The sequence below is a fragment of the Ahaetulla prasina genome, chromosome 12 (assembly GCF_028640845.1).
Source record: "Ahaetulla prasina isolate Xishuangbanna chromosome 12, ASM2864084v1, whole genome shotgun sequence".
NCBI classification, from domain to species: Eukaryota; Metazoa; Chordata; class Lepidosauria; order Squamata; family Colubridae; genus Ahaetulla; species Ahaetulla prasina.
In genome coordinates this window covers 132305-159805 of record NC_080550.1, presented here as the reverse complement: position 1 = coordinate 159805, position 27501 = coordinate 132305, and the positions used below count along the sequence as shown (strand labels likewise).

Here is a 27501-nt window from a genome sequence, read left to right as displayed (position 1 = left end):
CAACTCATCTGGGATCGCCAGAGGAAAAAAAAGATTTTAAAAGCTCCTTTGACAATCCCAGCTGAAGTTGCCTCATAGCAGCCCAGAACCTCTTAAAATAATTGTTTGAACAAGCTCTTCGGCTGAAGAGCTTGTAGAAAACATGTTTTTTAAGGTTCTGGTAGTGAGGAACTTAGCTGGGATCGCCAGAAGAGCCTTTTAAAACCTTATTTTTTACAACCTCTTCAGCTGGGGGAAGAGTTTAAAGGGTTCTGACGATCCCATCCCAGCCGAGCCGCAGGATCATCAAAGGCTTTTTTTACTTTAAAGGCATTTTTCGGCTCTGATGATGGCACAGCTCAGCAGGGACAGGGGTGGGGCCAGGATTTTGGCTACTGGTTCTCGAACCACCAGCCGCCATCGCTAACGGCTCGGGCGAGCTGGTCCGAACCGTAGCATTTCACCCTGGCTGCACCCTGGTACCAGTTCTCCTGCTTTATGGTACCCACCACAGGTGGTCCATGGTATGTGAGCGCTGTATACATCTGGACCAAGGAGGCACCTGCCCGTATTTTCTCCAAGGCATCCTGGCCAGTGCAGATTCCACCCACTCCAATGATTGGTATGCGCCCTAAGGGAGGGAAGGAAGCATTTATAGAAAAGGAAACTGATGCCACTGCCTCTCATGCCTCTTCTTTATCTCATTACCTTGGGTGAGAGAATACATATCGCTGACCATCTGGGTGGAGAGCTGTCGTAAGGGAGCCCCACTTAGCCCTCCCACTTCATTGCAAGAAGCCCCACGAAGGGTCTCAGGACGGCTCACGGTAGTGTTAGTTACCACCAGTCCATCAATGCCCAGCTGGAAAAGATGACCAAAGGAAGAATTAGATGGTTCCCAGTTCCTTCCAATCCTTGGGGGTGAAGATGCAGCTGACCAGCAGCATGCAGATAAAACAGAGCAGAGGCTGCCTGAGTCAGAAGCTCATGAAGGGAATGACAGCCTGCCCTTGTCCTAGTGCTCAGTACCTCACTCACAATCCTGGCAATGTCCCGTTTCTCTTGGCTTGTCAGGTCTGGTGCAATCTTCACCAGCACAGCCGGTTTGTGCTTACCTGGGAGGGAATCCCGCTCAGCAAGAACCTGGCAGAAACAAAGATGATACTGAAGCTCCAGGCTTTGGCCATCTTTTCAAAGGGCAGAACAGTACCAGCACACAGAGAGGTTCACAATAAGCTGAGATGCTCTTGGGAAGGAGAGGAGGAGGAGCTGTACTTAAAGGAAGCTGCTTTCAATGCTAGAGTGACCAGATGACAGCAAAGATGGCCAGTCTGGGAAACAGGCATTCACTAACAATGGGTGGCCTGTTCCTAATTGGGGCCCAACATTCTTTCTGACACTGCTCTGTGAGTACAAGTGAGCAGCAGCTCGAAGTGTATGCTGGGCACAGAACGCTCCAAGAGGGAAATTTGTAAGAGAGAAGAACCTTCAAGGCCAAGGTAGGACCCTACCTTTGTAAGTAGGAGGTGCAAGTCTGCTCTGCCCTGCAGAGCCCGCAATCCTGGCGTGTTTGGGCTGGAAACATTCACCACCACGTAATCAGCCAGCGGACCCAAAACACGAACGCCTGCAACGTAGTCAGCAGCTGCATCCACAGAACACTTGTTCTTGCCCAGATTTATTCCAAGGGGCATCCCGGCTAAAAACAAAGAAAATACCATGGAGCAGTAGCCCTGAAGGCAGAGGCAGCCCTTCTGTGGCCAGGAATTTAGCACCTTTGGTCTTGGATGGGGTTGTACCATGCCCCACAGACCCCGCACATAACCTGGGGTCATTTTGGATTTACAGTTCCTGTTGGAAGAACAGGTGGCAACTATGGCCAGGAGGGTTTGCTGTATGCCATTTACACCCTTTCCTGAAATAGGGAGGCTTTCCGGTCATTTATGCCCTATTGCAAAGTGCTCTACATTGGGCTACCCTTGAAAAATGTCTGGAAGTTTCAACTGATGCAGAATGTGGCTGTGCCACAAAGTTGTAAACATTGGCAAGATTCTTTAGCCCAGTGTGCCTTTGCACAAATAGGATCTGAGCGGGAAAGGTAGATTAGTACTTATTTATGCATAAACAAGGAGACACCTCTGTGGATACAAAGTGAGAGACTCCTTAAAAAGATAGGAGATCACCTTATACAGGTAGTCCTTGGCTTACAACAATTCATTTAGTGACCAGTTGGCACTGAAAAAGTGATTTATGACCATTTCAGCATCCCCAGTCATGAGATCAAAATTCAGATGTTTGGCTACTACTGACTCATATGTATGAGAGTTTCAGTGTCCTTTTGTGATCTTCTTATAAGCAAAGTCAATGGGGAAGCCAGATTTACTTAACAAATGTGTTACTAACTTAATAACTGCAGTGATTCACTTAACAAATGTGTTACTAACTTAATAACTGCAGTGATTCACTTAACAAATGTGTTACTAACTTAATAACTGCAGTGATTCACTTAACAACTATGGCAAGAAATGTCTTAAAATGGGATAAAATTCACTTAACAACTATGGCAAGAAATGTCTTAAAATGGGATAAAATTCACTTAACAAATGTTTTGCTTAGCAACATAAATTTTGAACTCAATTGTGGTCGTAAGTCGAGGACTACCTGTATACAGTTCAAACATATGTCTTTGGAATGTATTCCTTTATTGGTTAGTATCATTTAACTTGTCTCTGATCTTGTGAGCATGCTCAGTACCTCACTCACAATCCTGGCAATGTCCCGTTTCTCTTGGCTTGTCAGGTCTGGTGCAATCTTCACCAGCACAGCCGGTTTGTGCTTACCTGGGAGGAATCCCGCTCAGCAAGAACCTGGCAGAAACAAAGATGATACTGAAGCTCCAGGCTTTGGCCATCTTTTCAAAGGGCAGAACAGTACCAGCACACAGAGAGGTTCACAATAAGCTGAGATGCTCTTGGGAAGGAGAGGAGGAGGAGCTGTACTTAAAGGAAGCTGCTTTCAATGCTAGAGTGACCAGATGACAGCAAAGATGGCCAGTCTGGGAAACAGGCATTCACTAACAATGGGTGGCCTGTTCCCTAATTGGGGCCCAACATTCTTTCTGACACTGCTCTGTGAGTACAAGTGAGCAGCAGCTCGAAGTGTATGCTGGGCACAGAACGCTCCAAGAGGGAAATTTGTAAGAGAGAAGAACCTTCAAGGCCAAGGTAGGACCCTACCTTTGTAAGTAGGAGGTGCAAGTCTGCTCTGCCCTGCAGAGCCCGCAATCCTGGCGTGTTTGGGCTGGAAACATTCACCACCACGTAATCAGCCAGCGGACCCAAAACACGAACGCCTGCAACGTAGTCAGCAGCTGCATCCACAGAACACTTGTTCTTGCCCAGATTTATTCCAAGGGGCATCCCGGCTAAAAACAAAGAAAATACCATGGAGCAGTAGCCCTGAAGGCAGAGGCAGCCCTTCTGTGGCCAGGAATTTAGCACCTTTGGTCTTGGATGGGGTTGTACCATGCCCCACAGACCCCGCACATAACCTGGGGTCATTTTGGATTTACAGTTCCTGTTGGAAGAACAGGTGGCAACTATGGCCAGGAGGGTTTGCTGTATGCCATTTACACCCTTTCCTGAAATAGGAGGCTTTCCGGTCATTTATGCCCTATTGCAAAGTGCTCTACATTGGGCTACCCTTGAAAAATGTCTGGAAGTTTCAACTGATGCAGAATGTGGCTGTGCCACAAAGTTGTAAACATTGGCAAGATTCTTTAGCCCAGTGTGCCTTTGCACAAATAGGATCTGAGCGGGAAAGGTAGATTAGTACTTATTTATGCATAAACAAGGAGACACCTCTGTGGATACAAAGTGAGAGACTCCTTAAAAAGATAGGAGATCACCTTATACAGGTAGTCCTTGGCTTACAACAATTCATTTAGTGACCAGTTGGCACTGAAAAAGTGATTTATGACCATTTTCACACTTATAATCAGTTCACAAGTAAAGTTCAAATCTTCACAGCCATCTTGACTTTAGCAAGTCTGAACTGGTTTATATCAGAAATCACATTCTTGCTTGTTACTTCAAAGAACAGAAACATTGATAAAAAACACTCCTAGTTAATGAAAACATTACTCAAAGGCCGCCCCCCTCTCCTGCTCCCATCAGTGCAATTCTAGATTCCCAAAAAAGCGCATGTAATAATTTTGCTCCACGAGCTGCATTGAGTGCCAGTTTTCTTCCAGGTCCAATTCAAGATGTTGGTTATGATTTATAAAGCCCTACATGGCATGGGGCGAGGCTACTTATGGAATAATGTTTGTCCCTTATATCAGCCCATACTGGTTAACAGGGAAGTTATTTCGTAGAACTTTCAGATAAAAAAATCCAACTGGTGGGGTCTATGAGGAGAGCCTTCTCTGCTGTTGCCCCTACCCCACCTTGTGGATTATTCTCCCTTTGAAGATGAGACAGACCTCCACTCTGCTGGTCTCCACAAAATAAAAACATGGCTCTGTGGTCTTTGCATGGGGCCCTCAGAGGAGCTCACACCCAAGAGCCCTCCCTTCACCTTTTTAACTAATTTCTGGAATATTTTAATTGTCCTTGCCACCTTCTAAACAAACCTAGGACACATTTCTAAACAAACCTAGGACTAAGAAGAAATTTTCTGACAGTTAGGACAAGTAATCAGTGGAACAGCTTGCCTTCAGAAGTTGTGGTTGTTCCATCATTGGAGGTTTTTAAGAAAGGATTGGACAGCCATTATCTGAAATGGTCTAGGCAGCAGTCATCAACCTTTCCAGCTCTGTGAACCACCAGCAGCAACGGGTGTGTGTGTGTGTGCAGGATAGATTGGTGCATGTGCCACTTGTTGCTTGCTTGCGTAGCCTGGTTCCAATGGGCCACACCCGACATTGGGCTGCAACCAGGGGTGAAATCTAAAAATTTTCCCTATCGGTTCTGTGGGCGTGGCTTATTTGGTGGCCATGGCTTGGTGGTCAGATGACTGGGTGGGCGTGGCCAATAACAATAAATAATAAAAATAATAAAGTATACAAAACAATAAGAGGTACCAAAAACCAATTTTCACACTTTACACACACACAACAAAACACAACTGACTCACACACAATGTAAAAGCAGCTGCACTTCACCCAAAATGGCCCCTGCAACAAGCAGGAACCTCACACAGCCACAATAAGGTCAAAAACCAACTTTCACATTTTACACACATACAACACAGCTGACTCATACACACAAAATGCCACATACAGCTTTGTGAGATTTTGTGTAGTTAGAGTGAAAAACTACACAAACATACCAAATCTCAGAAAGCTACAAATATTTTATTTTATTTTATTTTATTTATATTTTTTAGATCAGGGGTCTCCAACCTTAGTAACTTTAAGGTTTGTGGACTTCAATTCCCAGAGTTCCTCAGCCAGCAAACTAGGCAGATTGAGTTGCTCACTGAGGAGATGGATTGCAGGCAGGCAGATTCAGTTGCTAGCTGATGCAACTGATGTAAAGCATGGCTTTGCCAGCCGGAAAAGGAGCAATAATTAGGTAAGTGGGGAGGGGGGATTGGTTGGGCATGGATGGGGGCTATTGTAAGAGGCTGTTAAAAATGATTTTAAAAGCTTGTGATGATAAGGCAACTCATCTGGAATTGCCAGAGGAAAAAAAAAAGGTTTTAAAAGCTCCTCTGATGATCCCAGCTGAAGTTCCCTCATTGCAGCCCAGAACCTCTTAAAATAATTGTTTTAACAAGCTCTTCGGCTGAAGAGCTTGTAGAAAACATGTTTTTTAAGGTTCTGGTGATGAGGAACTCAGCTGGGATCGCCAGAAGAGCCTTTTAAAACTTCTTTTTTTTACAACCTCTTCGGCTGGGGGGGGGGGAAGAGTTTAAAGGGTTCTGACGATCCCATCCCAGCCGAGCCGCAGGATCATCAAAGGCTTTTTTTTTTTTACTTTTAAAGGCATTTTTTCGGCTCTGATGATGGCACAGCTCAGCAGGGACAGGGGGTGGGGCCAGGGATTTTGGCTACTGGTTCTCCGAACCACCAGCCGCCATCGCTAACGGCTCGGGCGAGCTGGTCCGAACCGGTAGCATTTCACCCCTGGCTGCACCCCTGGTACCAGTTCTCCTGCTTTAGCAAGATATTGGACTAGAAGACCTCCAAGGTCCCTTCAACTCTGTAATGCCATTATTTTCTAAACTTTTAATTTTTAAATGCTGCTACTATATTTCCAAATTTTGTTGTACATCACTCAGTCCCTCCCTGAGGGAAATGAATTTTTCAAAAATGTGAATAAACAATCGAGGTAGGGGAAACCTAGCCATCCCTAGACAAAGGCCATACTGCTGCCTCACCTTTGCTGAGCCGGCGCTGGGCGACTTCTCGGGCTCGGAGTCTGCGCTCCACCACGGTGTGGCCCTGGCTATTGAACCCGTACCTGTGTGGGCACAAGAGCTTCAGGGGCCGAATTTTCTCGGCCGCTACCCACCACCATCGCCACCACCCCAGGAGCGCCCACCTGTTAATGATCGCTTGGTCTTCGGGCAGCCGGAAGACCCGCGGCTTGGCGTTGCCTTCCTGGGGCTCCGGCGTAACGCTCCCCACCTCCACAAAGCCGAAGCCCATCTTGAAGAGGCCGTCCACCGCCTCCCCGTGCTTATCAAATCCAGCGGCCAGCCCCAGCGGGTTCCGAAATCGCCGCCCAAAAGCCCGGACTTCCTGAGGGGAGTCCCGGGAGGAAAGCTCAGGCCCGGCCCTGCGGCTCCTCGCCTTCCACGCCTCCCGCCCCGCCGCCGTACCAAGATCTCCGAGTCGGCCGGGCCGGGCCGGGGCACGACGCCCAAGGCAAGCAGGCGCACCGCCAGCCGGTGGGCGGTCTCGGGCCCCACCACGCGCTGCAGGCTCGGCATCAGCCACCGGCGGTAGAAGCGCTCGTCGCCCCTCGCCACCAGGTGCGCGGCGAAGATCAGGCCGCCGCCCCCAAGGACCACGGCGGCCTCCTTCAGGCGCTGCGGGGAGAGAAGCGGAGCGTCAGGCCCGTCCGACCCAGCAAACTAGGCAGATTGAGTTGCTCACTGAGGAGATGGATTGCAGGCAGGCAGATTGAGTTGCTCACTGAGGAGATGGATTGCAGGCAGATTCAGTTGCTAGCTGATGCAACTGATGTAAAGCATGGCTTTGCCAGCGGAAAAGGAGCAATAATTAGGTAAGTGGGGAGGGGATTGGTTGGGCATGGATGGGGCTATTGTAAGAGGCTGTTAAAATGATTTTAAAAGCTTGTGATGATAAGGCAACTCATCTGGGATTGCCAGAGGAAAAAAGGTTTTAAAAGCTTGTGATGATAAGGCAACTCATCTGGGATTGCCAGAGGAAAAAAAAGGTTTTAAAAGCCTGTGACGATCAGGAAACTCATCTGGGATCGCCAGAGGAAAAAAAGGTTTTAAAAGCTCCTCTGACGATCTCAGCTGAAGTTCCCTCATAGCAGCCCAGAACCTCTTAAAATAATTGTTTTAACAAGCTCTTCGGCTGAAGAGCTTGTAGAAAACATGTTTTTTAAGGTTCTGGTCATGAGGAACTCATCTGGGATCGCCAGAGGAGCCTTTTAAAACTTTTTTTTTTTACAACCTCTTCAGCTGGGGGAAGAGTTTAAAGGGTTCTGACGATCCCATCCCAGCCGAGCCGCAGGATCATCAAAGGCTTTTTTTACTTTAAAGGCATTTTTCGGCTCTGATGATCCCAGCTGAAGTTCCTCATTGCAGCCCAGAACCTCTTAAAATAATTGTTTTAACAAGCTCTTCGGCTGAAGAGCTTGTAGAAAACATGTTTTTAAGGTTCTGGTGATGAGAACTCAGCTGGGATCGCCAGAAGAGCCTTTTAAAACTTCTTTTTACAACCTCTTCAGCTGGGGGAAGAGTTTAAAGGGTTCTGACGATCCCATCCCAGCCGAGCCGCAGGATCATCAAAGGCTTTTTTTACTTTAAAGGCATTTTTCGGCTCTGACGATCCCAGCTGAAGTTGCCTCATAGCAGCCCAGAACCTCTTAAAATAATTGTTTTAACAAGCTCTTTGGCTGAAGAGGTTGTAGAAAACATGTTTTTTAAAGTTCTGATAATGAGGAACTCACCTGGGATTGCCAGAGGAGCCTTTTAAAACCTTTTTTTTACAACCTGTTAAAAAAGAAGAGTTTAAAGGGTTCTGACGATCCCAGCCAAGTCGCGGGATCATCAAAGTCTTTTTTTTTTACTTTTAAAGGCATGTTTCGGCTCTGATGATCCCAGCTGAAGTTCCCTCATTGCAGCCCAGAACCTCTTAAAATAATTGTTTTAACAAGCTCTTCGGCTGAAGAGCTTGTAGAAAACATGTTTTTAAGGTTCTGGTGATGAGAACTCAGCTGGGATCGCCAGAAGAGCCTTTTAAAACTTCTTTTTTTTACAACCTCTTCAGCTGGGGGGGGGGGAAGAGTTTAAAGGGTTCTGACGATCCCATCCCAGCCGAGCCGCAGGATCATCAAAGGCTTTTTTTTTTAAGGTTCTGGTGATGAGAACTCAGCTGGGATCGCCAGAAGAGCCTTTTAAAACTTCTTTTTACAACCTCTTCAGCTGGGGGAAGAGTTTAAAGGGTTCTGACGATCCCATCCCAGCCGAGCCGCAGGATCATCAAAGGCTTTTTTTACTTTAAAGGCATTTTTCGGCTCTGATGATCCCAGCTGAAGTTGCAGCCCAGAACCTCTTAAAATAATTGTTTTAACAAGCTCTTCGGCTGAAGAGCTTGTAGAAAACATGTTTTTAAGATTCTGGTGATGAGGAACTCAGCTGCGTTCGCCAGAAGAGCCTTTTAAAACTTCTTTTTTTTACAACCTCTTCGGCTGGGGGGGGGGGAAGAGTTTAAAGGGTTCTGACGATCCCATCCCAGCCGAGCCGCAGGATCATCAAAGGCTTTTTTTTTTAAGTTTCTGGTGATGAGGAACTCAGCTGGGATCGCCAGAAGAGCCTTTTAAAACTTTTTTTTTACAACCTCTTCAGCTGGGGGAAGAGTTTAAAGGGTTCTGACGATCCCATCCCAGCCGAGCCGCAGGATCATCAAAGGCTTTTTTTACTTTAAAGGCATTTTTCGGCTCTGATGATGGCACAGCTCAGCAGGGACAGGGGTGGGGCCAGGATTTTGGCTACTGGTTCTCCGAACCACCAGCAGCAACGGGTGTGTGTGTGTGCAGGATAGATTGGTGCATGTGCCACTTGTTGCTTGCTTGCGTAGCCTGGTTCCAATGGGCCACACCCGACATTGGGCTGCAACCAGGGGTGAAATCTAAAAATTTTCCCTATCGGTTCTGTGGGCGTGGCTTATTTGGTGGCCATGGCTTGGTGGTCAGATGACTGGGTGGGCGTGGCTTATTTGGTGGCCATGGCTTGGTGGTCAGATGACTGGGTGGGCGTGGCCAATAACAATAAATAATAAAAATAATAAAGTATACAAAACAATAAGAGGTACCAAAAACCAATTTTCACACTTTACACACACACAACAAAACACAACTGACTCACACACAATGTAAAAGCAGCTGCACTTCACCCAAAATGGCCCCTGCAACAAGCAGGAACCTCACACAGCCACAATAAGGTCAAAAACCAACTTTCACATTTTACACACACAACAAAACACAACTGACTCACACACAATGTAAAAGCAGCTGCACTTCACCCAAAATGGCCCCTGCAACAAGCAGGAACCTCACACAGCCACAATAAGGTCAAAAACCAACTTTCACATTTTACACACATACAACACAGCTGACTCATACACACAAAATGCCACATACAGCTTTGTGAGATTTTGTGTAGTTAGAGTGAAAAACTACACAAACATACCAAATCTCAGAAAGCTACAAATATTTTATTTTATTTTATTTTATTTTATTTTATTTTATTTTATTTGTATATTTATATACAAAGTCAACTTATTGCCCCCAACAATCTGGGTCCTCATTTTACCTACCTTATAAAGGATGGAAGGCTGAGTCAACCTTGGGCCTGGTGGGACTAGAACCTGCAGTAATTGCAGGCATCTGTGTTAGTAACAGACTGTCTTACCAGTCTGAGCCACAGAGGCCCAGAGTTAAAACATCACACCCATCTACGGATCTGAGAAAGCATCATTAATGTGAATAGGATAACCAGAAAGACTAAAAAAAGGAGTCCCAAATATCATGACAAACAGATATTCTCTTTCTACCATTTTTTTAAAGATAGCCTCTCACAGACAGTTAACTTCTGTACACAGAAGGTTCAAAAATCAAACAATCCCCTGCAGAGATGAGAGAGTGCGGACTCTTCTCACCTGGTGCAGGAAATCAGCTTGATTTGTACCAATCTGGGGAATACTGTACTGTTCCCCACTCAAACAGCAGGGGGAATCCATTTGATTCCACAAGTATGTGGAACAAGCTACCCACCCCACAAGGGCTTCTTAACCATTTGAGCCTCCAGTTCAGTCTCTGTAATCTCTTGCAGTCATAGTCTTTCCTTACCTTACATACAAGTTATGACAGAATATAACTGGGCAACGATGATCAACCATTTTTCTACTTGTTCCAGAGGCTGAAAGGGACCACTAGAAAACAGCATGCTCTTGATAGTTCTCCTGCATCAAATTATACTCTCCAAGACACACTCAGTGAAAATCACACTTTTTATTCAGAACAGAGAAGGAATCAACCATCAAAACTGTCCCAGAAAAGCCATGTGAACATATTACATACAGAGGCATTACATGAGAAAGCAGTTTTTTCCTCTGGGCATCATAGCAGCAGATGTCACTATGTGGTGCTGCCATCTATGGCTTTGTCCCACATGAACTAGTTGGGAAGCTGCAGACCTAAATGTCAAATGATGGTCCTATACCCAGCCTGCCAGACCCTGCTAGGGAATCTTTTCTAGTCTTTCTGAGCCAGGTCTAAAATTGGTTTGCCTCATGGCATGTACCTGGCTCTTCTGCCCACCTCATGCACATCAGCAGGACCCTCAGGGTAGACTTGGCTTTGGCCTCCTTTCCCAGAGAAAAGCCATAACTGCATTAAGCAAGCAGAGGCTTTAAGGCAGCCCTTCCCACAGTATATGCCCAGAAGGCAAGCAGTGTGCCCGTTCCATCAGGTTGTCTAGAGCCATCCTACTGCAGTAGTTGTGCTGTCTTCTAGCCAAAGGAAATGCTACTCACATCACCTCTATGCCCCCCTCCAGAGAAGAGATTATCTAGGGCTGCTGAGGCACAGGGGAGAGCTTTCTTGCTTCCCACTGAAAGGGGCTACAAAGGACCCTCCAAGACAGTACAATTTAGTGTAAGTAGAGCAAGAAGAAAGGCCAAGAGGAAGACAAGGAAACGAGGAAAGAGCACCCATTGCAGTAACAGGGTATGTAGCTCTTAGGTTTTCTTCTTCAACTCCTCAAACCTCCGGGACAGATCATCAAAGTCAATCTCATCTGATGCAGATGTGCTGGTGCCAGCAGAAGCAGCAGGCAGTGTATCTGGCACAGATGGCAACTCTGGTAACACAAAGCGATCACCTGATCGGGGCATGGGGACTGGTGGCTGCCCCTTGGCTTCTGGGGTTACCCGGGGACCTGCAGCAGAGGGCAAATGAAGAGACATTACAAGCCTTGGGCAGGCCCAAACAATGCAGAAAATGAGCTGCTGCTCCTAAGATTAACAGGGAGTAGCAGGAACAATGCCCATACAACAGAAGACTTATCCCTACATGCCAGCAGTCTGCTTGATGTAGCAAGTTGTTATTTTCTCTTGTATCCAAGGCTTTAACAAGAGTGCTGATGTTTTGAGGCTTCCCAGGGCTCTGTTGCCTGGTGTGAGCTTCTACAGCTCTGGAGGAATCAAATTGCTGCCACTTCACCTCAACCCAAGTGCAACAGCTCAGTGTGTCTTACCAGAGTGACAAGAAAAGCCTTGGCTGATGCTCCCTGACCATCTCTGGACTTACCAGTCACATGTAAGGATGGCACTTCCTTGTCAGTATTCCCATCATCTACCTGAAACAGGCACAAGTATATTTGGCAGAAAGTCCTGGCATGCAGTACACTAAATACTTTTGTTTATCTGTACAGGCAGGGAGATTTTAGAAGCATATTTTTCTCCACCTCAAGAATCAAAGCCCAAAGCTCTGCTGCTGGGTAGGACAGAAAAGCAATGTGGAGAGAGGCGCGGTCTCTCTCTCTTCCTCTCTCTCCCCTCCCCCTCGGAAAATATTTCATCACTATTGGAAGAGAGCAAAGTATGAAGGCAGGTATTTGTAGCAAATTAAAGGGAAAGTTCTGAAAAGCAACTATGGTACTCAAACAAGCAGAGAAGGTATCTCCCAACTAATGCTTGACCAGAGCCTTAACCCAAAATCTCAGCAGCAGAAAAGAAGAAACAGCAGCAGCAGAGGACACTAGGAATATATACAACTGTCTGGTGTGAGCTGCTCCATGTAGATACTGGGAAATTGGCTATGCAAAGGAAGAGGTGGGGAAAGGAACAATATGCCCTGGTTTTGTCCTCCTGTCTCAGATTCTAAATTTAGTTTCTGTCAAACTGCAGCAAGTCTGAAAATTTGGTAGAACTTGTGGAACATGACTTTTTTTGGGTCAGCTGCGAAATGTGTTTTTCATTTCATGCAGTTTTAGAGGACTACATTTTTCTTGGGTGACACTTACAGATTCATATGTTGGAGGAATTGCTGGAATCGGAGGAGGGTGAAGGCCAGTAAATGGTTGGTAGGTACCAACGGGTAGCCCATTGAAGCTCTCCTGCAGAAATCAGAATGTTTGTTAGCCAAAGCAGATGCAGCTCATTGAGCAAGAAAGAAAAGCTGCTGCAAACTCACATGCTGGCAACAAGATAAAAGCAAAACTACCCACCTCCAGAGCCCTGCATGAATCAAGGTTTAGTTAATTACCATCCCCTTCGGATGTGGGTAGGAGAAGGGAGGAATTGGAGATGGCATCGGCAAGACTCCTTCAGGACCAGGTAGAGGGGCCATGAAGCCACCACTGCTACCACCACCTTTCTTGACATCATCCACAAATCCTACATCAATCAGATCTGCTTCTACACCTGCAGGAGCCTCTGCCTGAGAAACGAGATGGCCCAGTCTCACAACAAGGAAAGATACTGCTTGCATACAGTCACTTTTCAGATTGGTGGCTATACAAATTGATTAAATGAAAAGAAATACAACTCTGTGAGTGTTCACTTCTTTTGGGTTTTTCTGAACATTTGTGTATCTTTGCTACTGAATGTTAAGTTTCATAGGAAGCAAACCCGATGTTTTACTTGTTTCATTCATTACCTAAGATCATCCAACATATGATTTACCACTGCAAAACAGTAGCTGTCCACGTGACTCAGTAACTGGTTGCCTTACACTTAGCTGCAGTTAGTGGGACCAAGCACTTCCTTAACCGGTGACCACTTTCTCACATCACTGTGTACGAATTTATTTTATTGATTTATTTTATTTATTCCTTTATGGTGAATTGCTTCAGCACAGTAATAGCTGAGCTTTTCTACCACAAACTGCCAATTTTAATCCTGCCACAATATTTTTATGTGGCTCAGATGTGGCTTTGACTTTGCCACACCAAAATATTAAGCACATTCCTTTTCATTTGTCATCTTGTAGACTTCCTTCTATGGATCACTCTTGCCACAACTAGAATGGCCTAAAATTCTTGAATTTCTCATAGAATTCTGATATGATTCAGAATCAATGTTTTCCTTAAAGTAAATAATGCCAGTAGAAAACCACATCATGACACCTAATAAGTAATTAAGATAATCTTAAACTGTAAGATTTAATTGGAATGTATGGATTCCACCAGATTTTCTGCCCCATCTGTCCAGAGAGTTTTTTTTCTAGAAACGAGGTTATTGACTAGCATGCAGATCTCCAAAAACTGTTTGGGTGTGGCTTTTATGTTGCAATCTTGGGAGGTATTTTTTAAGGAGAACCACTCTTACAAAAATTGTCTTATCCAGTTCAAGGCTGGATCAGCAAATCATAAATCAGCAATTTATGGTAATTCAGATATTGTTTGGAACCTTTTCCAGATTGAAGTCATTTAAAGCAAATGACTTCTTTTCAGCAGGACTTGAATGTATATAGTGAAAACTTCATTGGGATGGGGTGAGCACAGTTTTTGTGATTTCTTTAGGACAAGACTACTCCAAAGCAGTTATGATTTTACTCACACAACTGCTATGTAGCCAGTGAAAATTAAAGAAGCTAGAATCAAATCTTGGCACTATTTGTTCACTGAGACTCCATTTGTGGATTACTAATACTCAAATGAAGCTCCAAAAATGAAATTAATTCAGGAAAATTGAACTTTTCACTCTTTTTCGCACAACTGGCAGCCGAGAGCAAACTATTCACATCACACGAGTTAGGAAGCCTCCTGAACTTCCACTTACCATGACCACCGAATCTGGTTCGTACGGCACGTTATAGTTCTTGGCAATCTCAATCAAGTACCTCTCCACCAGGATTTTAGGAGGTGCTTCTACATTCAGTTTGTGCATTAACTAGAAATCAGGGAGGAGGAAAAACAATGTTATCTCCATAGCTAAGCAGGACTGACAGTTTTTATCAGGAATCACCCAAAAAAGAAAAAGACAAAATTCAAAGAAAATACTTGTTTCTTTGTATGGATCACCAAAATTCATACTCTGTAAAACTTGTCTTTGAGATATACTTTATACATCTCATCATCAATAGCATACGTCTTCCCATTCTCACCCTGTCATTGACTGTTCCAATCTGGTTGCTTCGGCATAGCTTGCCATATTCCTTGCTGTATTTGGCACATAGCTGATCAGCAACCTAGTACAGAAATAGCACAATTAAAACCTCATTGGCTATCCCTAAAGTGAAGCACAGAAACACTACGGCTCTTTCCTGGTCAGAAGGCCTAAGCTTAGAGGAACCAATTTTAAATCTTAAGCAAATCAAGAAAATTCTCAAGGGATTTGAAAAGAGTCATATTATTTTAACTTCAAAGGAAAGCTAAGAGAAAGCAAACTGTTTTGCTAATTAATACCTCCAAACAGTCTTGAACCTTTCAGAAAATTGGGCAATAACCCAGAGTCCACACTTCCTCTCATGTAGCTGGTACTACTCACAATTTTCAACTCAGCTACTTCTGACTGTAGTCGAGGAGCTGCCCAGATGAGGGTAGACACTGCTTCTGCCAGGCCAGGGTCCAGCTCCCTGCAGAAACAACATAAAGTTATGTAATACATAGGTCCCAAACAGTTTATATCTCAAAAAGCAGGTCTTCATGCGAAAAGGTTGCCAGAACACTGCCTTTCTTCTCCCAGAAGTTAGTTTCTGCTGTTCGGGCCTTACTTCATTGAATGAATGAGGCCAAAGCGAGCTAAAAGCAGGTCACAATACAACTCCAAGATCTCCATGGCCTCCACCAAATAATCCTCCCGAATAATGTGCTCCACACGGATACGAGCCCGTTCATCCTTGCCAGCCGAAAGATAGTCAGCAATTTCTTTCCTGGCTTTCTGGGCCAACTCAGCTGTAAAACAGGGAAGAGGAAAGCCATCGCTTAGTCTTCAGAGGATAATTAGAACTGCAGAAAAAACAATTGCTACCAACCTGCCTTCCACTGAGGACCTGTATACTGCACGAGTCAAAAAGAGGGCTGTGAAGATATTTACAGACCCCTCGCATCCTGGACAAATTGTTTCAACTCCTACCCTCAGAATGATGCTATAGAGTACTGCACACCAGAACAACTAGATACAAGAACATTTTTTTCCCAAATGCCATCACTTTACTAAACAAATAATTCCCTCAACAGTCAAACTATTCTGCATTATTAGTAATATTAGTCTTATCATTCCTATCACTCATCTCCTCCCACTTATGACTGCATGAGTGTAACTTTGTTGCTTGTATCCATACCATTTATATTGACATTGTTTCCTGATTGCTTAGTGCCTATGAATATCATTAAGTGTTGTACCTTATGATTCTTGACGGGTGTTATCTTGTCTTTTTATGTACACTGAGAGCGTATGCACCAAGACAAATTCCTTGTGTGTCCAATCACACTTGACGAATAAATTCAATTCAATTCCCTTCCCTTCCCATTCCTATTCCCGGACCGGACCTGGCGCTGGGATTCCATCGGGCGAAAGCCCCCTCAGCCCTACCCCAGCTTCGCCTTCAGGGCCAAGAAGCCATTTCCCTGGTCGGGACGGGCAAGGCGCGTCAACGCCACCCCAGGGAGGATGGAGAGAGCGAGAGGTCGAAGGGCGGGCGAGGCCGCTTCAGCCCTTCCCCAGCTTCGCCTCAGCTTACTTTTCTTTTTCTCCAACAACTTCAGGCGATTGATGACGAGACGGAGATTGACGCGCAAGCGCTCAGCCTTGAACCCGGAGCCCAGCATCCTGGCCAGTCCCGCAACTGGAGGGCGAGGCAGAAACCGCTGGTCAGCCGCGGCCGAGACCTGCGCCGCCGTTTCCGGGAAGGACCCGAAGAGGCGACGCCGGTCGCTTCCGGCCTGCTTGGCTCGAGGCGCCACCCGCCGCGAACTCCTCGGGGTCCTGGGCTGGCTCCCCTCCCCGCCGGGGCTTTCCAGGGGGAACCGACCGGGACGGGCCAGAACGGGCTCAGCAAACGGCGCAAAGAGAGGTAGACGCCTCACCTCCGACAGGGCCGCAGCACGGAAGTACGGAGGCGGACGCAGGAAGCAGCCGAAGAAGCGTCGCCGCGCTCGGCTCCTTGGTGGAAGGCGCCTCCTGCAGGGGAACGGAAGTGGAAACGCGGGAGCTCTGCGTCACCGTCCTCAGTGCCCCGGCGGCTCCCTCGGCTCCCGGTGCGGGGTTCCGGCGGCGGGGTCGCCTTCACACCTGCCCCGCCTGGGGCGCTGTGCTGGGCCAGCCCCCTCCAGTAGATGCTCCGGCGGGGGTGGCTGCCGGAGGCGCTGCAGCGCCGCCGGGGAGAGGCAGCGGCTCCCTCCGGCTCACTGCTTCGCGCCAGCCTCCCCGCGCCGTGCCCGAGCGCCTGGCGGCGGCTGCGCTACCGCCCGACCGGAGCCGCGTCCCGCCGGCGGAGGCAGGATCCAGCGCGGCGCGCGCCCGACGGACGACGGGTCCCCGTGCACGAGCCGGGCGCTCCCGCCGCCGCGCCGCCATCTTCTGCTGGCGCCCCGCCGGGCGGCTCTTTGTCCGCCGCTGCTGCCTCGCCGCGAGCCCAGCTCGGCGACGGAGGGCGGCGGCGGCGGCGGCGGCGGCCGCCGCCAGGTGAGGGCCGAGCCGCGGCGGGGTCCCGAGCGGGGCGGGCGGCGGCCCCTCGCGGCGCGGCGTGACGCGGGGCTCTTCTTTCCGCAGGGGCGCCCCCGCGGGGGGGAAGCCATGTCCCGCCGGAAACAGGCCACCCCCAATAAAGTGCGCTGTGAGTAACGGGCGGGGCTGCGGGGAGGGGACCCGGCCCAGCGCCCGCCTTCCGAGCCGGAGCAGCACCCGTGGCCGTGGCGGCGCTGGCGGGCGGGGACGGCCGGGCAGCCCCTCCGCGTCCGCTTCCCGGGGCCCGCGGAGCCTCCGGGCTAGGAGGGCGGTCCGGGTGACGCGCGCTGCCGCTTTTGTTCGTAGGGGAGCAGGTCTTGGCTGGGCTGGAAGAGCACAAGCGGCGGGCCGCCATGAGGAAGAGCCTCCCGGGGCTGCTTGGCGGCCAGCCTGCTGTCGTGGGGCAGGAGCCGCCGTCGCCCCCGCCGGGGAGAGCCTCCAGCAGCAGTGAGTTGCCTCCGCGGGCGGGAGGGGCGCGCGCGCAGGGTTGGCCCGCGGGGGGGGGGGGCTGTGCTCTTCCGGCCCTCCCTCCCTTCCGAACCGCGGCTTGCGTTGCAGGTGAGAGCGAGGAGGAGACCACCCAGGACGAGGCCTCTTCTCCGGCTTCTGAGGAGGACGGAACAAGGGGGGCTGCAGTGAAAAAGGAGCAGGGGTCGGCGGAGCAGCCTGAGGAGGGCAACCCTGGGATCCAAGCCCAAGAGGTAAGTGCTCCTCCCCTACCCCGTAGCCAGGTTGTAGGGAAATACTGGCCATCCAAGTCTTTTGATTTGGGATTTTTGGTTAGGCTACAAAAATATGAAATCTGCCTTAAACTTGCTAGAGCCAGATGGAAAAATCCTTCAAATGAGGTTGGGGAAAATGAACACCTTGGCTTTCAAAGCTTACTTGTGAGGGGTTGCTGCTCGAGAATGTGCAGTTGATCGCTATGGGACAGACCACAGGTTGTTTTTTCTTCTGTTCTTACAATGGCCTGACTTTCCTGTGTAGTTACTTAGTCCAGACCAGCAGCAGAACTGCATGTCATGCTTATTTGAGGAGCCGCCATGATCCTGCCTGTTTTTTTCATGAATCTTCTCTCTCTTAAAGATGGGATTCAGCACTAACCCAGATGCCTTGATGGGACTTTCCCGCTGTCCTCTTTGTCAACTAGAATGTGGCAGCAGGGAACAGCTTGTGACTCATGTGTACCAGGTATCTATCCGGAGGGGTGCCTGAGGCTGCCCTCTGCCAGCTGACTGCCCCGCCCTTGCTTCTCTCCAGGCTTTCTCATCCTGGTTGGGAAAGATGTAATGTTTGTGGGGTGCCATTTCACCAGCCATCTTAGGGAATACCTTGTGGGTGTCTCTCCTTCAGTCCCAAGGAAGAGGGATATCTTCCATGGCTTGGCTTCAGGCTGCCCTTGTAGGGACAGGGCAGTTGAGCCTTTACCTCACAGCCCGGCCTCGTTTGCAGCACACAGCGGCTGCAGTCAGTGCCAAGAGCTACCTGTGTCCTGTCTGCAGCCGAGCACTCAGCTCCCCAGGGTCGCTGGGTAGGCACCTCCTCATCCACTCTGAGGACCAGCTGTCCAACTGTGCAGTATGCGGGGCGCATTTCACCAGCCACGCCACTTTCAACAGGTGAGAAACTGTGACAAAAGGAAGTCGGAAGTCTTATTTTGGTGGTTCTTGGCCAGTGTGACCCAGGTTGCTATAAGATAGCCTAGTGGAGCCTTGGTGGAAGGTGAAAACGGAGCTTCGCCCGAGAGATCTTTGGCTTCCCTCAGAGATTCATGGTTTTTCCCCAGAGGACACATAGGCTGACTCAGGAGCATTCTTCTTGCCTTCTGATTCTTTCTCTTTTGTAGTGAGAAGGTACCAGAGGTGCTGTCTGGAGATTGCCTGCCTGCCCCTCCCCAAGAGGGTTCTTCTAGCACTGATGAGAAAACTGCTGCTCTTGGACCTGCTGTGTATCCTGCTGGCCTTCTCCTCGTGTGCAACAGCTGTGTGGCTTACCGCAAACTTCTGGAAGCTCAAGCCCCAGGGGTGCGCAAGTGGGCCTTACGGCGGCAGAACGAACCTCTAGAAGCAAGGCTGCAGCGTCTAGAACGAGAACGTACAGCCAAGAAAAGCCGTCGGGACAATGAAACACCAGAGGAGCGAGAAGTAAGGCGCATGCGGGACAGGGAGGCTAAGCGCCTGCAACGGATGCAGGAGACAGATGAGCAGCGAGCACGACGCCTGCAGAGGGATCGTGAAGCCATGCGTCTCAAACGTGCCAATGAAACCCCTGAGAAGCGGCAGGCTCGCCTCATCCGAGAACGTGAAGCAAAGCGACTCAAGCGTCGGCTAGAAAAAATGGACATGATGCTGCGTGCTCAATTTGGCCAGGACCCCTCGGCAATGGCTGCCCTGGCTGCTGAGATGAACTTCTTCCCGCTCCCTGGGGGAGGCATGGAATTGGACGGCCAGTTGCTCAGCAAAATGTCCTTTGAGGAGCCTAGCCCCAGCACGCTGCCTTGAATTATTCCCCTATGAGCTTTTTGGACCCAGAATGTGGCCAGCAAATTGCTTCTTGCTCTATGGGTGCTACAGGTCACAATGGAAATGGTGGGTTGCAGGGAGGAGAAAATAAATTGCCTGTATGTGTTCCGTGCTTCTGGTCTTATGTGCTGGTTGCATTAGTCTGAGGAGGGAAGCTGATAGCTCATGGGAGGCTCAAGACTACATCTCTCCTTTTTGTAGTCTGCTCCATCTTTCACATGTATAGCATTACAGGAAAAAACAGTACCCATATAGATTTTTTTAAAATTCCGCCTTGCGAAAGAAGCAACTCAAGGCAATGAGCGTACTTAATATTCCTATATTCCTCACAACCCTGTGGGTTGTGACTGGCCCAAAGTCATCCAGCCAGCTTTTAATTTTGATACATCATGATCAGAACATTTTTTTCCAGACTTCATTGCTGCCTACCAAGTGCTACACTGCAGCGTATTTTTTTTGATGCTAGTTCCTTTATTGACAGTCAATTCTGAAAGGCACAAGTAATCCACAAAGCCTCAGGATCTTCATTGGCAGTTCTAGGGCTGGCCTCTATTACCATTACTAGATTGTCTTTTTATTTAATTGTAGACAATTGACTTTGATTAGAGTTTGCAAAACATTTCCTTTTTCAGTTATTGGAGTAATATCAATGTAGCATAGGTGCTTGGTGTTTCTTCCTCATTTTAAAACTCATCTTCCCATCTGATCCTCAGTATCCAGCATATAGGTTGAATTAGGGAAGAATATACAACCTTGTCTGTCTTCTTGATGAGTGGCCAGTCTCTCTCTACGTTCTATTAGGAATGGGGCTTCCTGACCTGTGTGTAAATTTCATGTGAAGACTAAGATGTTCTGGGACTGTTGTTTTCCTAAGCACACTCCAGTTTAACATAGCCAAAGGCCCCCCTATAATCACTGAATTTCTTTTTGATATTGATTCCTCAATTATTCAATCTGGATTGACAATATCTTGTTCCTCTGCCTTTTCTAATGAAAGCTTGAACATCTGACATTTCCCTCTCCATTCTAATCTGTTAAATAATCATTATTTTGTTAAATGTGAAATTAAGAATACTGTGCAACAGTTTGCACTGCCTCTATCTTTGGTACTGGTGTGTAGAATGAACTTGCCCAGCCTGGTGTACACTATGGCATTCTCTAAATTTGCTGTAGTTCAATTAAAAACTTTACTAATTGCTCCCAATATAAATTGTCTAATCCCTAGCAATTTAAATCAGTACTTTAGCACTAGAGGTTCTTGTAAATAGGTATCTTCTCAGATGGTAATTATCCTTACCAAATAGAATTTCCTTCCACTTTTGCTTGGTATTATTGTTTGTCAACTGCATCTTTAAGCAAACCAATCTGAGGTTGAAACTTTTGAGGTAAGAGATATTTTGGAAAACATACCTCGTTTTTGCATGTGTTTCATCTTCAGCATTTTCAGATGTGATACTACTAATCTCTTCCTATAAATCTCTTAAATTCTTTCATGAACTCTCAGGTTGATTCCCTTGGCAATTTCCACTGTCTATACTGAGATTCATCTTACTTCTGTTGTTTAATCTTTGGCAGTGTTTTTTCACATTAATCCTTAATAACTTTGACTTCATTACAGAGTTCCTCTGCCTTCTGGGCATTAAGGTCTTCAAAACAATACCTCATGTTCTCCTTGGAAAGGGTGGATATATGAATAGTAAGCCTATATTCTCTTTAAAGTATGACCAGATAGTCAATTTGTGTAGCATGTTTTGGTTCACAATCTGGGATTTAAGCCTTTTGGTTTTTCTTTTAAATCCTAAATACTTTGACATTAGCTACAGTCTAAAAAATCCAAACATGTCATGAACCAACTTCAATCTCTGACAGTCTTTTAAAACAAGTGAGTTTTGCTGGCTGTAAGAAGAATCCCCAAATCCATCGTACAGCAATGTCTTTATTAGGCCGTCACACAAATATGCAAACTTTTAAGGATGTTGTTTAAAAACTCTGTTGTTTGGGGACAATCCTAAGTGCTGTCAGTCTTAACATATTACTTGCTAACAGAAAAGCAAGCTTAGAGAACTGCATAGGTTTTGATGAGCTGCTTCTGTCCATTTTGACCAGATCAGCACCAGTCTTCCTTTTTCACACTGAACACACACTGTATAGTCAGAAGACAGCAATAACCAGTGAATGTCTTTGGCATCCATATGTCACATTTGAAGACCAGCTGTTATTACCAATATGGGGGAAACAATGAAAAATTAGGGAAGGAGAGTTCTTCATGATCTGTCCCTGTGCAGCACCCTGTTCTCCATGAATGAATCTACTGTGAATATTACTAACAGTCATGTTAAATTATCAAAATGATGCTGAGTTATGTTGGCGTTCCAGTCCTTACCTTCTGGATAGAATTTGCTCCACAAGGTAAAACAACAGAGATAGCAAAAGAAAAACTATTGGCATATAATTAGGTACATACATGTGTGTATATGAGTGCACATGCATATATATGTCTCTCTGTGTGTGTGTGTGTGTGTACGTCATCTATAGCCAAGTAAAATGGAACAAATTTGAAGATCTTAACAATAAAAATACAGCCTGTGTTTACAGCAATATTAAATCATAAAACAGGAAAAAGGCTCTCACCCCAAATACAAATATACAGTACATGTGGATTTATTTAAAACAGATACAAAAAAGCACAATAAAATAGATTATCCTCCTTAGACTGTAATGTGGCATTAAAGATCAGGGAGGAGAAAAGCGGTTGGGGGTTTGGCTAGTCCTAAGGCGTTTGCCAGTATATTGCTGGCTAGAGAGTAAAAATAATGACTGGTTGTAGGGTTGCAACATGTATAACTGGTGGCATCCAGCATCCGGTCCTCGCCAGCTAAGGTGCTATCTATGGAAAAGGTCCCAGGGAGGAAGAGGGACATTGAGAAGAGTTTCTTTTGGGCCTGCCTTGGCCCCATCGTGATTGGTACAAAAGGCTTTCCCTTTCATGAGCCCTTCAGAAAGCTCTCTTTGAGGCTAAGATGCCCTTGAAGAAAGGGGCAACTGAAGCAGCTCCTAAGAAGAAAGGGCATCTGACAAATGAATTGTTCTTAGGGTTCATGGGCAACAGGACAGCCAGGGAGATGCCAATCCCCTGTATTGGGTATTAGGAAGCCGCCCCTGCAATTGCTAGAATTGGGCACAATAACTTTCTGTAGTGTCACATGAGAGAAATAGCTTATTGCTCCAAGTAGCTGGCTCTCTCAGGTCTCTGTGGGCCTCATGGAGCAATGACTAAAGACACGCCTGCAACTTGTAACTGTCTTGTCAACTCGGAGACATGCCTCTGAAAACAGGAGGGTGAGCAGTCTGCCATATAGACACAAACAAAACTTTGGACCCACATGGCTGAGCTGTCCAAAATTGAGGGGCTAAGTTTCAATAACTAGTGATAACTGGCATTGCAACCTGGAGACAGCTACCCATTTTGAGAGAAAAGATTAAACTTGTTTGCAGCCATGAAACTACTGCCCCTTTATCTGGCATCAGACAGAGGAGCACAGAAATTAGTCAGGAGGCACACAAAGGAAGTTCAGGGGACCCTGAGAGGAAGTTAAGAAAGGCAGATATGTTGGACAAAAGGTGGGTAGGAATAGTGCAAAGTGCCAGGGTCTTTGGGACAAAACGGCAAAGAACCTGACAGAGAAAGCAAGGTCACCTTTCATCTAGAGTTAGGGATGGGCTGATGTAGAAACTCAGCACTCTGACCTAGCAGAATTGCTAAGCAGTGGAATTGAAGCCACACTGGATCAGAGAACCTCCATGAGAATAAGCCAAGGTATCCGTTTAGAATTATTAGAAGTAGTGGTTGTAACAGCTGTTTTGGAGGGAGATTTTTGTCATTACACCAAACTAGGCAACGTAGTAAACCTGCCTAGAGCTAAGAACAAGACAAGAAAATGCTCAGCGTGGCACCATGAAATGAGGCAATTCTGCATCATCATCATTTTTCAGTGCAACAGAGTTAAAACTCTTATCCATTTGCCATTTTTACTTACTGTTTGTAAAATACAAAAGTCTTATGATATCTACTGCCCCTTTCTAGTCTCTGTTGAAGCTGGCTATTGATAAAGGGCACTTTCCTCAACCATAGACTGTATGCCTGCAACAGCTATACAGTTGAACCCTGGCTCAGCAATGGATGTTTGAGAAAGTACTGGCAGCCAAAGCAGAAACGGAATACAGCTTTCATGGAAGAACAGTACTATCCGGGCAGGAATGTTATAGCAGAATGGATGCAGAGCCAGCAAACTAAAGGGTCTGCCAATAAGCACAAATCCTTGTTCTGCTTCTATCTACTTCTCCTTCTATTAAAAAAGGCCTTAGCTCTATGTGACAACTGTTATGCACTGGGTAGCAGATTTGCTGAACGGGATTGCTAGATGATGCTTCTCAATACAATAAGATATACAAATATCTCCCTGAGGAGATGTGGAGACTCCCAAACTGGACTACTGCAGTGCCCAGACCAATTAGTCAAAATATCTTGACCAAGACCTGAGCAGAAGACTGGACAAATCCCTTAGCCCCCACACTGACTGACTCTCTCTTTCTCGCTTGGTGAAAGCATCTTGCTACCTATGAGCAAGTATCCAATTAAAGTGCTTGCGTCTTAAGGGACCTGGTGATCCCTCACTTCATCTCACCTTGTAGAAAGCAGGGGAAGATGGGAAGAAGTTCTGCCGGTAGAATGGTTTAGGCACACAGCTGGAGGAGGAGCTGGACATCTCTTGGGTGTCAAGAGAAACTGATTAGTGGCCGGACTATCCAGCATGGTGCTCGTTCACCCACCATCAGAATTCACTTTCCTGCATTTGAACGACCCTCTATGGACAACTTGACTTCCTGGGGAATAAATGATGGGCGAAGCAGGGATAAACGAGGCTCCTCCACTAATTTTTGAAAACTGGGACCTGCCCAGCCATATACAGAAATGGGTTCCAGATAGGGGGATTCCTGGGATAAGCCTAACACTCCTACTCTTCTCTGTAATGGAGTCTTCTCCCTCACCTGACTTTGCGGCTCCCGAAGGCTTAGTCCACTCTGCTCTGGCTTCTCTTGGATAGTGCCCTGAGAACTACTCTGTGGAACCAACTTCCCATTCAGGCTTTGTAAACTGATGGAAATACAAACATCTCCCACCTGAAGCTTATGACAAGGGAGGGAGAAAAGCCGAGCAGTCCTCTCTGGGCTGCATGATGACCAGCCTTGACCATACACAAAGAAAGGGTGCTCAGGGGGGACATCAATGGTCACTTTGCTCTGCTGCTCTCCAACTACAAAATGTAGCATTACAAAGCCCTGCCAGGGGCTTTCCTGAATGTCCACCACTGTGCTGGAATCGATCTTGAGGCCGCCACTCACCTCTGCACTGCGCACAAAGTCTTGGGTTTGAAGATCCTCAACTCGCTTGAGCTCTCCGGTAGCCAACTGAATAATAGCTCCTTTCATGAAGTGGGAGGGCAAGTGGCCCTGGGAGTGGGCAAAAGCTGCTTCCTGCTGCATCTCTTGGGGTGATACATCAGGGCTCACTCTTTCCAGGCCTTCCTGAACTGTAGGCTGAAACGGTCCTAAGACTAGTTTGCCATTAACTAGAGTCAGCCTTTTGAGAGTTTGTCTAGAGCAGAGTTGTTTCTCGGGAGACTTCACAGACAGTCTTTGCAAATGGCTCTTCTCAGCAGTAACTTGTTCCACATTTCTCCCCGACTCCTCTTTCTGCTCTGCAGCATTACGATGAGACAAGTTAAGGGGGCTGAAGTTATCCTTCTGCTGAGCAGAACAAATAGGATATTCTGAGAGAACTCCCACTACCTTCTGCACTTCTAGGTCTGGGGTACTTGGCTGAGATGGCACTGATACCTCCATTCTCAAGACTGGAGTACTTCCACTGTACTCTTCAACAGTCCTTGGCCACTGCCCTTCAGCTTCGCTCTCCTTTGCCCCCACAGCAGACCTTTGTGGCCCATTCATCGTGAATCTTTTGGGATCAAGCTGCTTCTCCTGCAAAGATTGGTCTGAGTTCAGACCAACGGCAGCCTCAAATGTCGAGTAACCTGCTGGCACACGGGACATCTGGTAATAAATTGGAATCTGACCCTGCGAAACGTCCAGAAGGTGGCCTCCGATATGAGGCTGCAAAGGGCCCGAGGGTGAAACAGAGGCAGAAGGTTTGCCAAAAGTATGGGTTGCCTGTGCAGGACAGGACTCACTGGTCAGGAGATTTTGTGCATAGTGCACAAAGTGAGGGACATGAGAGGTGGTGAGACCAGCTGAAGAAGACAGCAAGTGGCTGGGGAGGAAGCCATGAGGCACAGCGTAGGGCAGTGAGTAATGGGACCCCACAAACTGCAAAGGGCTGGCAGGGAGCTGCGTGTAATGAATGGGTGGATACGGGACTGCTGGATGCTGCTGCTGCAGCAGCTGCGAGGTCAGGCCGTAAGCAGCAGGCAGCGGGCTCACGTTCATCACCGGAGCAAAGGTGGTTGGGGGCGCCGCCACCTTGTACAAGCCGTACTGGTCCACGGTCAAGCTGCCCAGCGTCTCCCTGGGGTGATCGCCGTCGCCGGGCTCGGGGTAACGCGAAGGCGCGCGGCTCGGTGTGCCCGCCGCCGCCTGAGGCCTCTCCGACAAGGCCTCCCCCGCCGCCGCCGGATCGCGCTCGGCCGACCTGGCCGGCTCGTCGCCTTCGCCCCCGCTGGCGGACGGCGGCAGCTCTCGCTTCTTGGGCGGGAGGCGGTCCTGCCCGCGTTCCTGGGCTGCCCGCATGGCGCTCGCTGGCGGAAGGGGGGCCTCACCTGCGGAGGCAAAGAAACCAGCAGCGTTAGAGGTTCGGAGGGCGGGAGGGGGGACGCCCGGCGCCCCTTGGCTCACCTGCCGCCTGGGCGCCCGCCTGCCGCACTTCTACCGCCACCGCCTTGCCCGGGCTCCATCCCGCTACCGACCCGGCCCCGCCCTCCGCTCTCTCGGCGCGCCGGAAATGCTTCGGATGTGATGCCAGCGAGGCGCGAGAGGGCGCGCTGCGATGACGTCACGCCCCAGCCTGCGGTCGCCGTAGCAACTCCAGAGGAAGAGGCTGGGACGTGACGCCACCGCCATGCGCTGGAATCTCGCTCGCCAGGGCAGTGTTTTGCTTCGAGTAGCCGAAGAGCCGCTCCGGTTCCCCACGGGAACGAATCCGGCTTCCATGGCTTAGTTCTGCTCTTAAGCTGAACTTTTCGTAACAGTCCCGCGCCGTCTAAGGTCGCTGCGAGCGCTCCCACCGCCCCCCACCCCCATCCCGGCAAAGGTCAGCTTTGGAAAAACCTTCGGCGCCAGCGATAGACATGCGCAGCCGCTGCAAGCCTCGAAACCCGTCTGGTCTTTTTCCCGTCCCCGCGGCACCTTGTTCGAGACGGAGCGTTCGGACCGAGATTTCCCGCGCCTTCTGCAGCGGGCTGGAGGCTCGACGCCCGAACTTTTAACCGTAACGTCGTTGCCCCCCTCCTCCCTGAAGGGCAGAGGAACCTGTTCTGGAGGGCGAGGCCCTCCGCGACGCCTCTTCACACAAGCGTAGCTCCCATTCTTTCCGCTTCACAGGCGCCCAGG

At 48.1% G+C, this 27501-nt stretch overlaps 4 protein-coding genes across 6 annotated transcripts; 1 reads left to right on the top strand and 3 right to left on the bottom strand.

Moving 5' to 3' along the window:
* Positions 1–371: 371 nt before the first annotated feature.
* On the bottom strand, positions 372–10837 carry LOC131184267 (dihydroorotate dehydrogenase (quinone), mitochondrial-like). Its single transcript, XM_058155385.1, has 8 exons — positions 10775–10837; positions 6808–7062; positions 6528–6727; positions 6364–6446; positions 3216–3403; positions 1009–1122; positions 688–841; positions 372–610 (listed from the first exon to the last, which is right to left on the bottom strand). The coding sequence occupies exons 1-8, from the start codon at positions 10835–10837 to the stop codon at positions 372–374; spliced, it is 1296 nt and encodes a 431-aa protein (XP_058011368.1).
* Positions 10676–16902, bottom strand: IST1 (IST1 factor associated with ESCRT-III). The gene is made up of 10 exons (XM_058155641.1): positions 16717–16902; positions 16371–16475; positions 15402–15582; positions 15176–15263; positions 14793–14876; positions 14468–14578; positions 12951–13124; positions 12709–12801; positions 11994–12042; positions 10676–11622 (listed from the first exon to the last, which is right to left on the bottom strand). The coding sequence occupies exons 2-10, from the start codon at positions 16456–16458 to the stop codon at positions 11423–11425; spliced, it is 1068 nt and encodes a 355-aa protein (XP_058011624.1). The 5' UTR covers positions 16459–16475; positions 16717–16902; the 3' UTR covers positions 10676–11422.
* Positions 16820–19990, top strand: ZNF821 (zinc finger protein 821). 2 transcript variants are annotated; one of them, XM_058155638.1, is made up of 6 exons: positions 16820–17314; positions 17663–17803; positions 17915–18057; positions 18443–18547; positions 18809–18975; positions 19203–19990. In XM_058155638.1, exons 1-6 carry the CDS (start codon positions 16966–16968, stop codon positions 19855–19857), a joined length of 1560 nt encoding a protein of 519 aa, XP_058011621.1. In that variant the 5' UTR covers positions 16820–16965; the 3' UTR covers positions 19858–19990. The 2 variants fall into 2 exon arrangements, with proteins under 2 accessions (XP_058011621.1, XP_058011622.1); XM_058155639.1 differs by having other exon boundaries at positions 17172–17465.
* A 2533-nt stretch (positions 19991–22523) lies between these two features.
* On the bottom strand, positions 22524–27431 carry ATXN1L (ataxin 1 like). 2 transcript variants are annotated; one of them, XM_058155637.1, is made up of 2 exons: positions 27298–27431; positions 22524–26711 (listed from the first exon to the last, which is right to left on the bottom strand). In XM_058155637.1, exon 2 carries the CDS (start codon positions 26680–26682, stop codon positions 24718–24720), a length of 1965 nt encoding a protein of 654 aa, XP_058011620.1. In that variant the 5' UTR covers positions 26683–26711; positions 27298–27431; the 3' UTR covers positions 22524–24717. The 2 variants fall into 2 exon arrangements, with proteins under 2 accessions (XP_058011620.1, XP_058011618.1); XM_058155635.1 differs by lacking the exon at positions 27298–27431 and adding an exon at positions 26788–26918.
* Between the last annotated feature and the right edge of the window lie 70 nt (positions 27432–27501).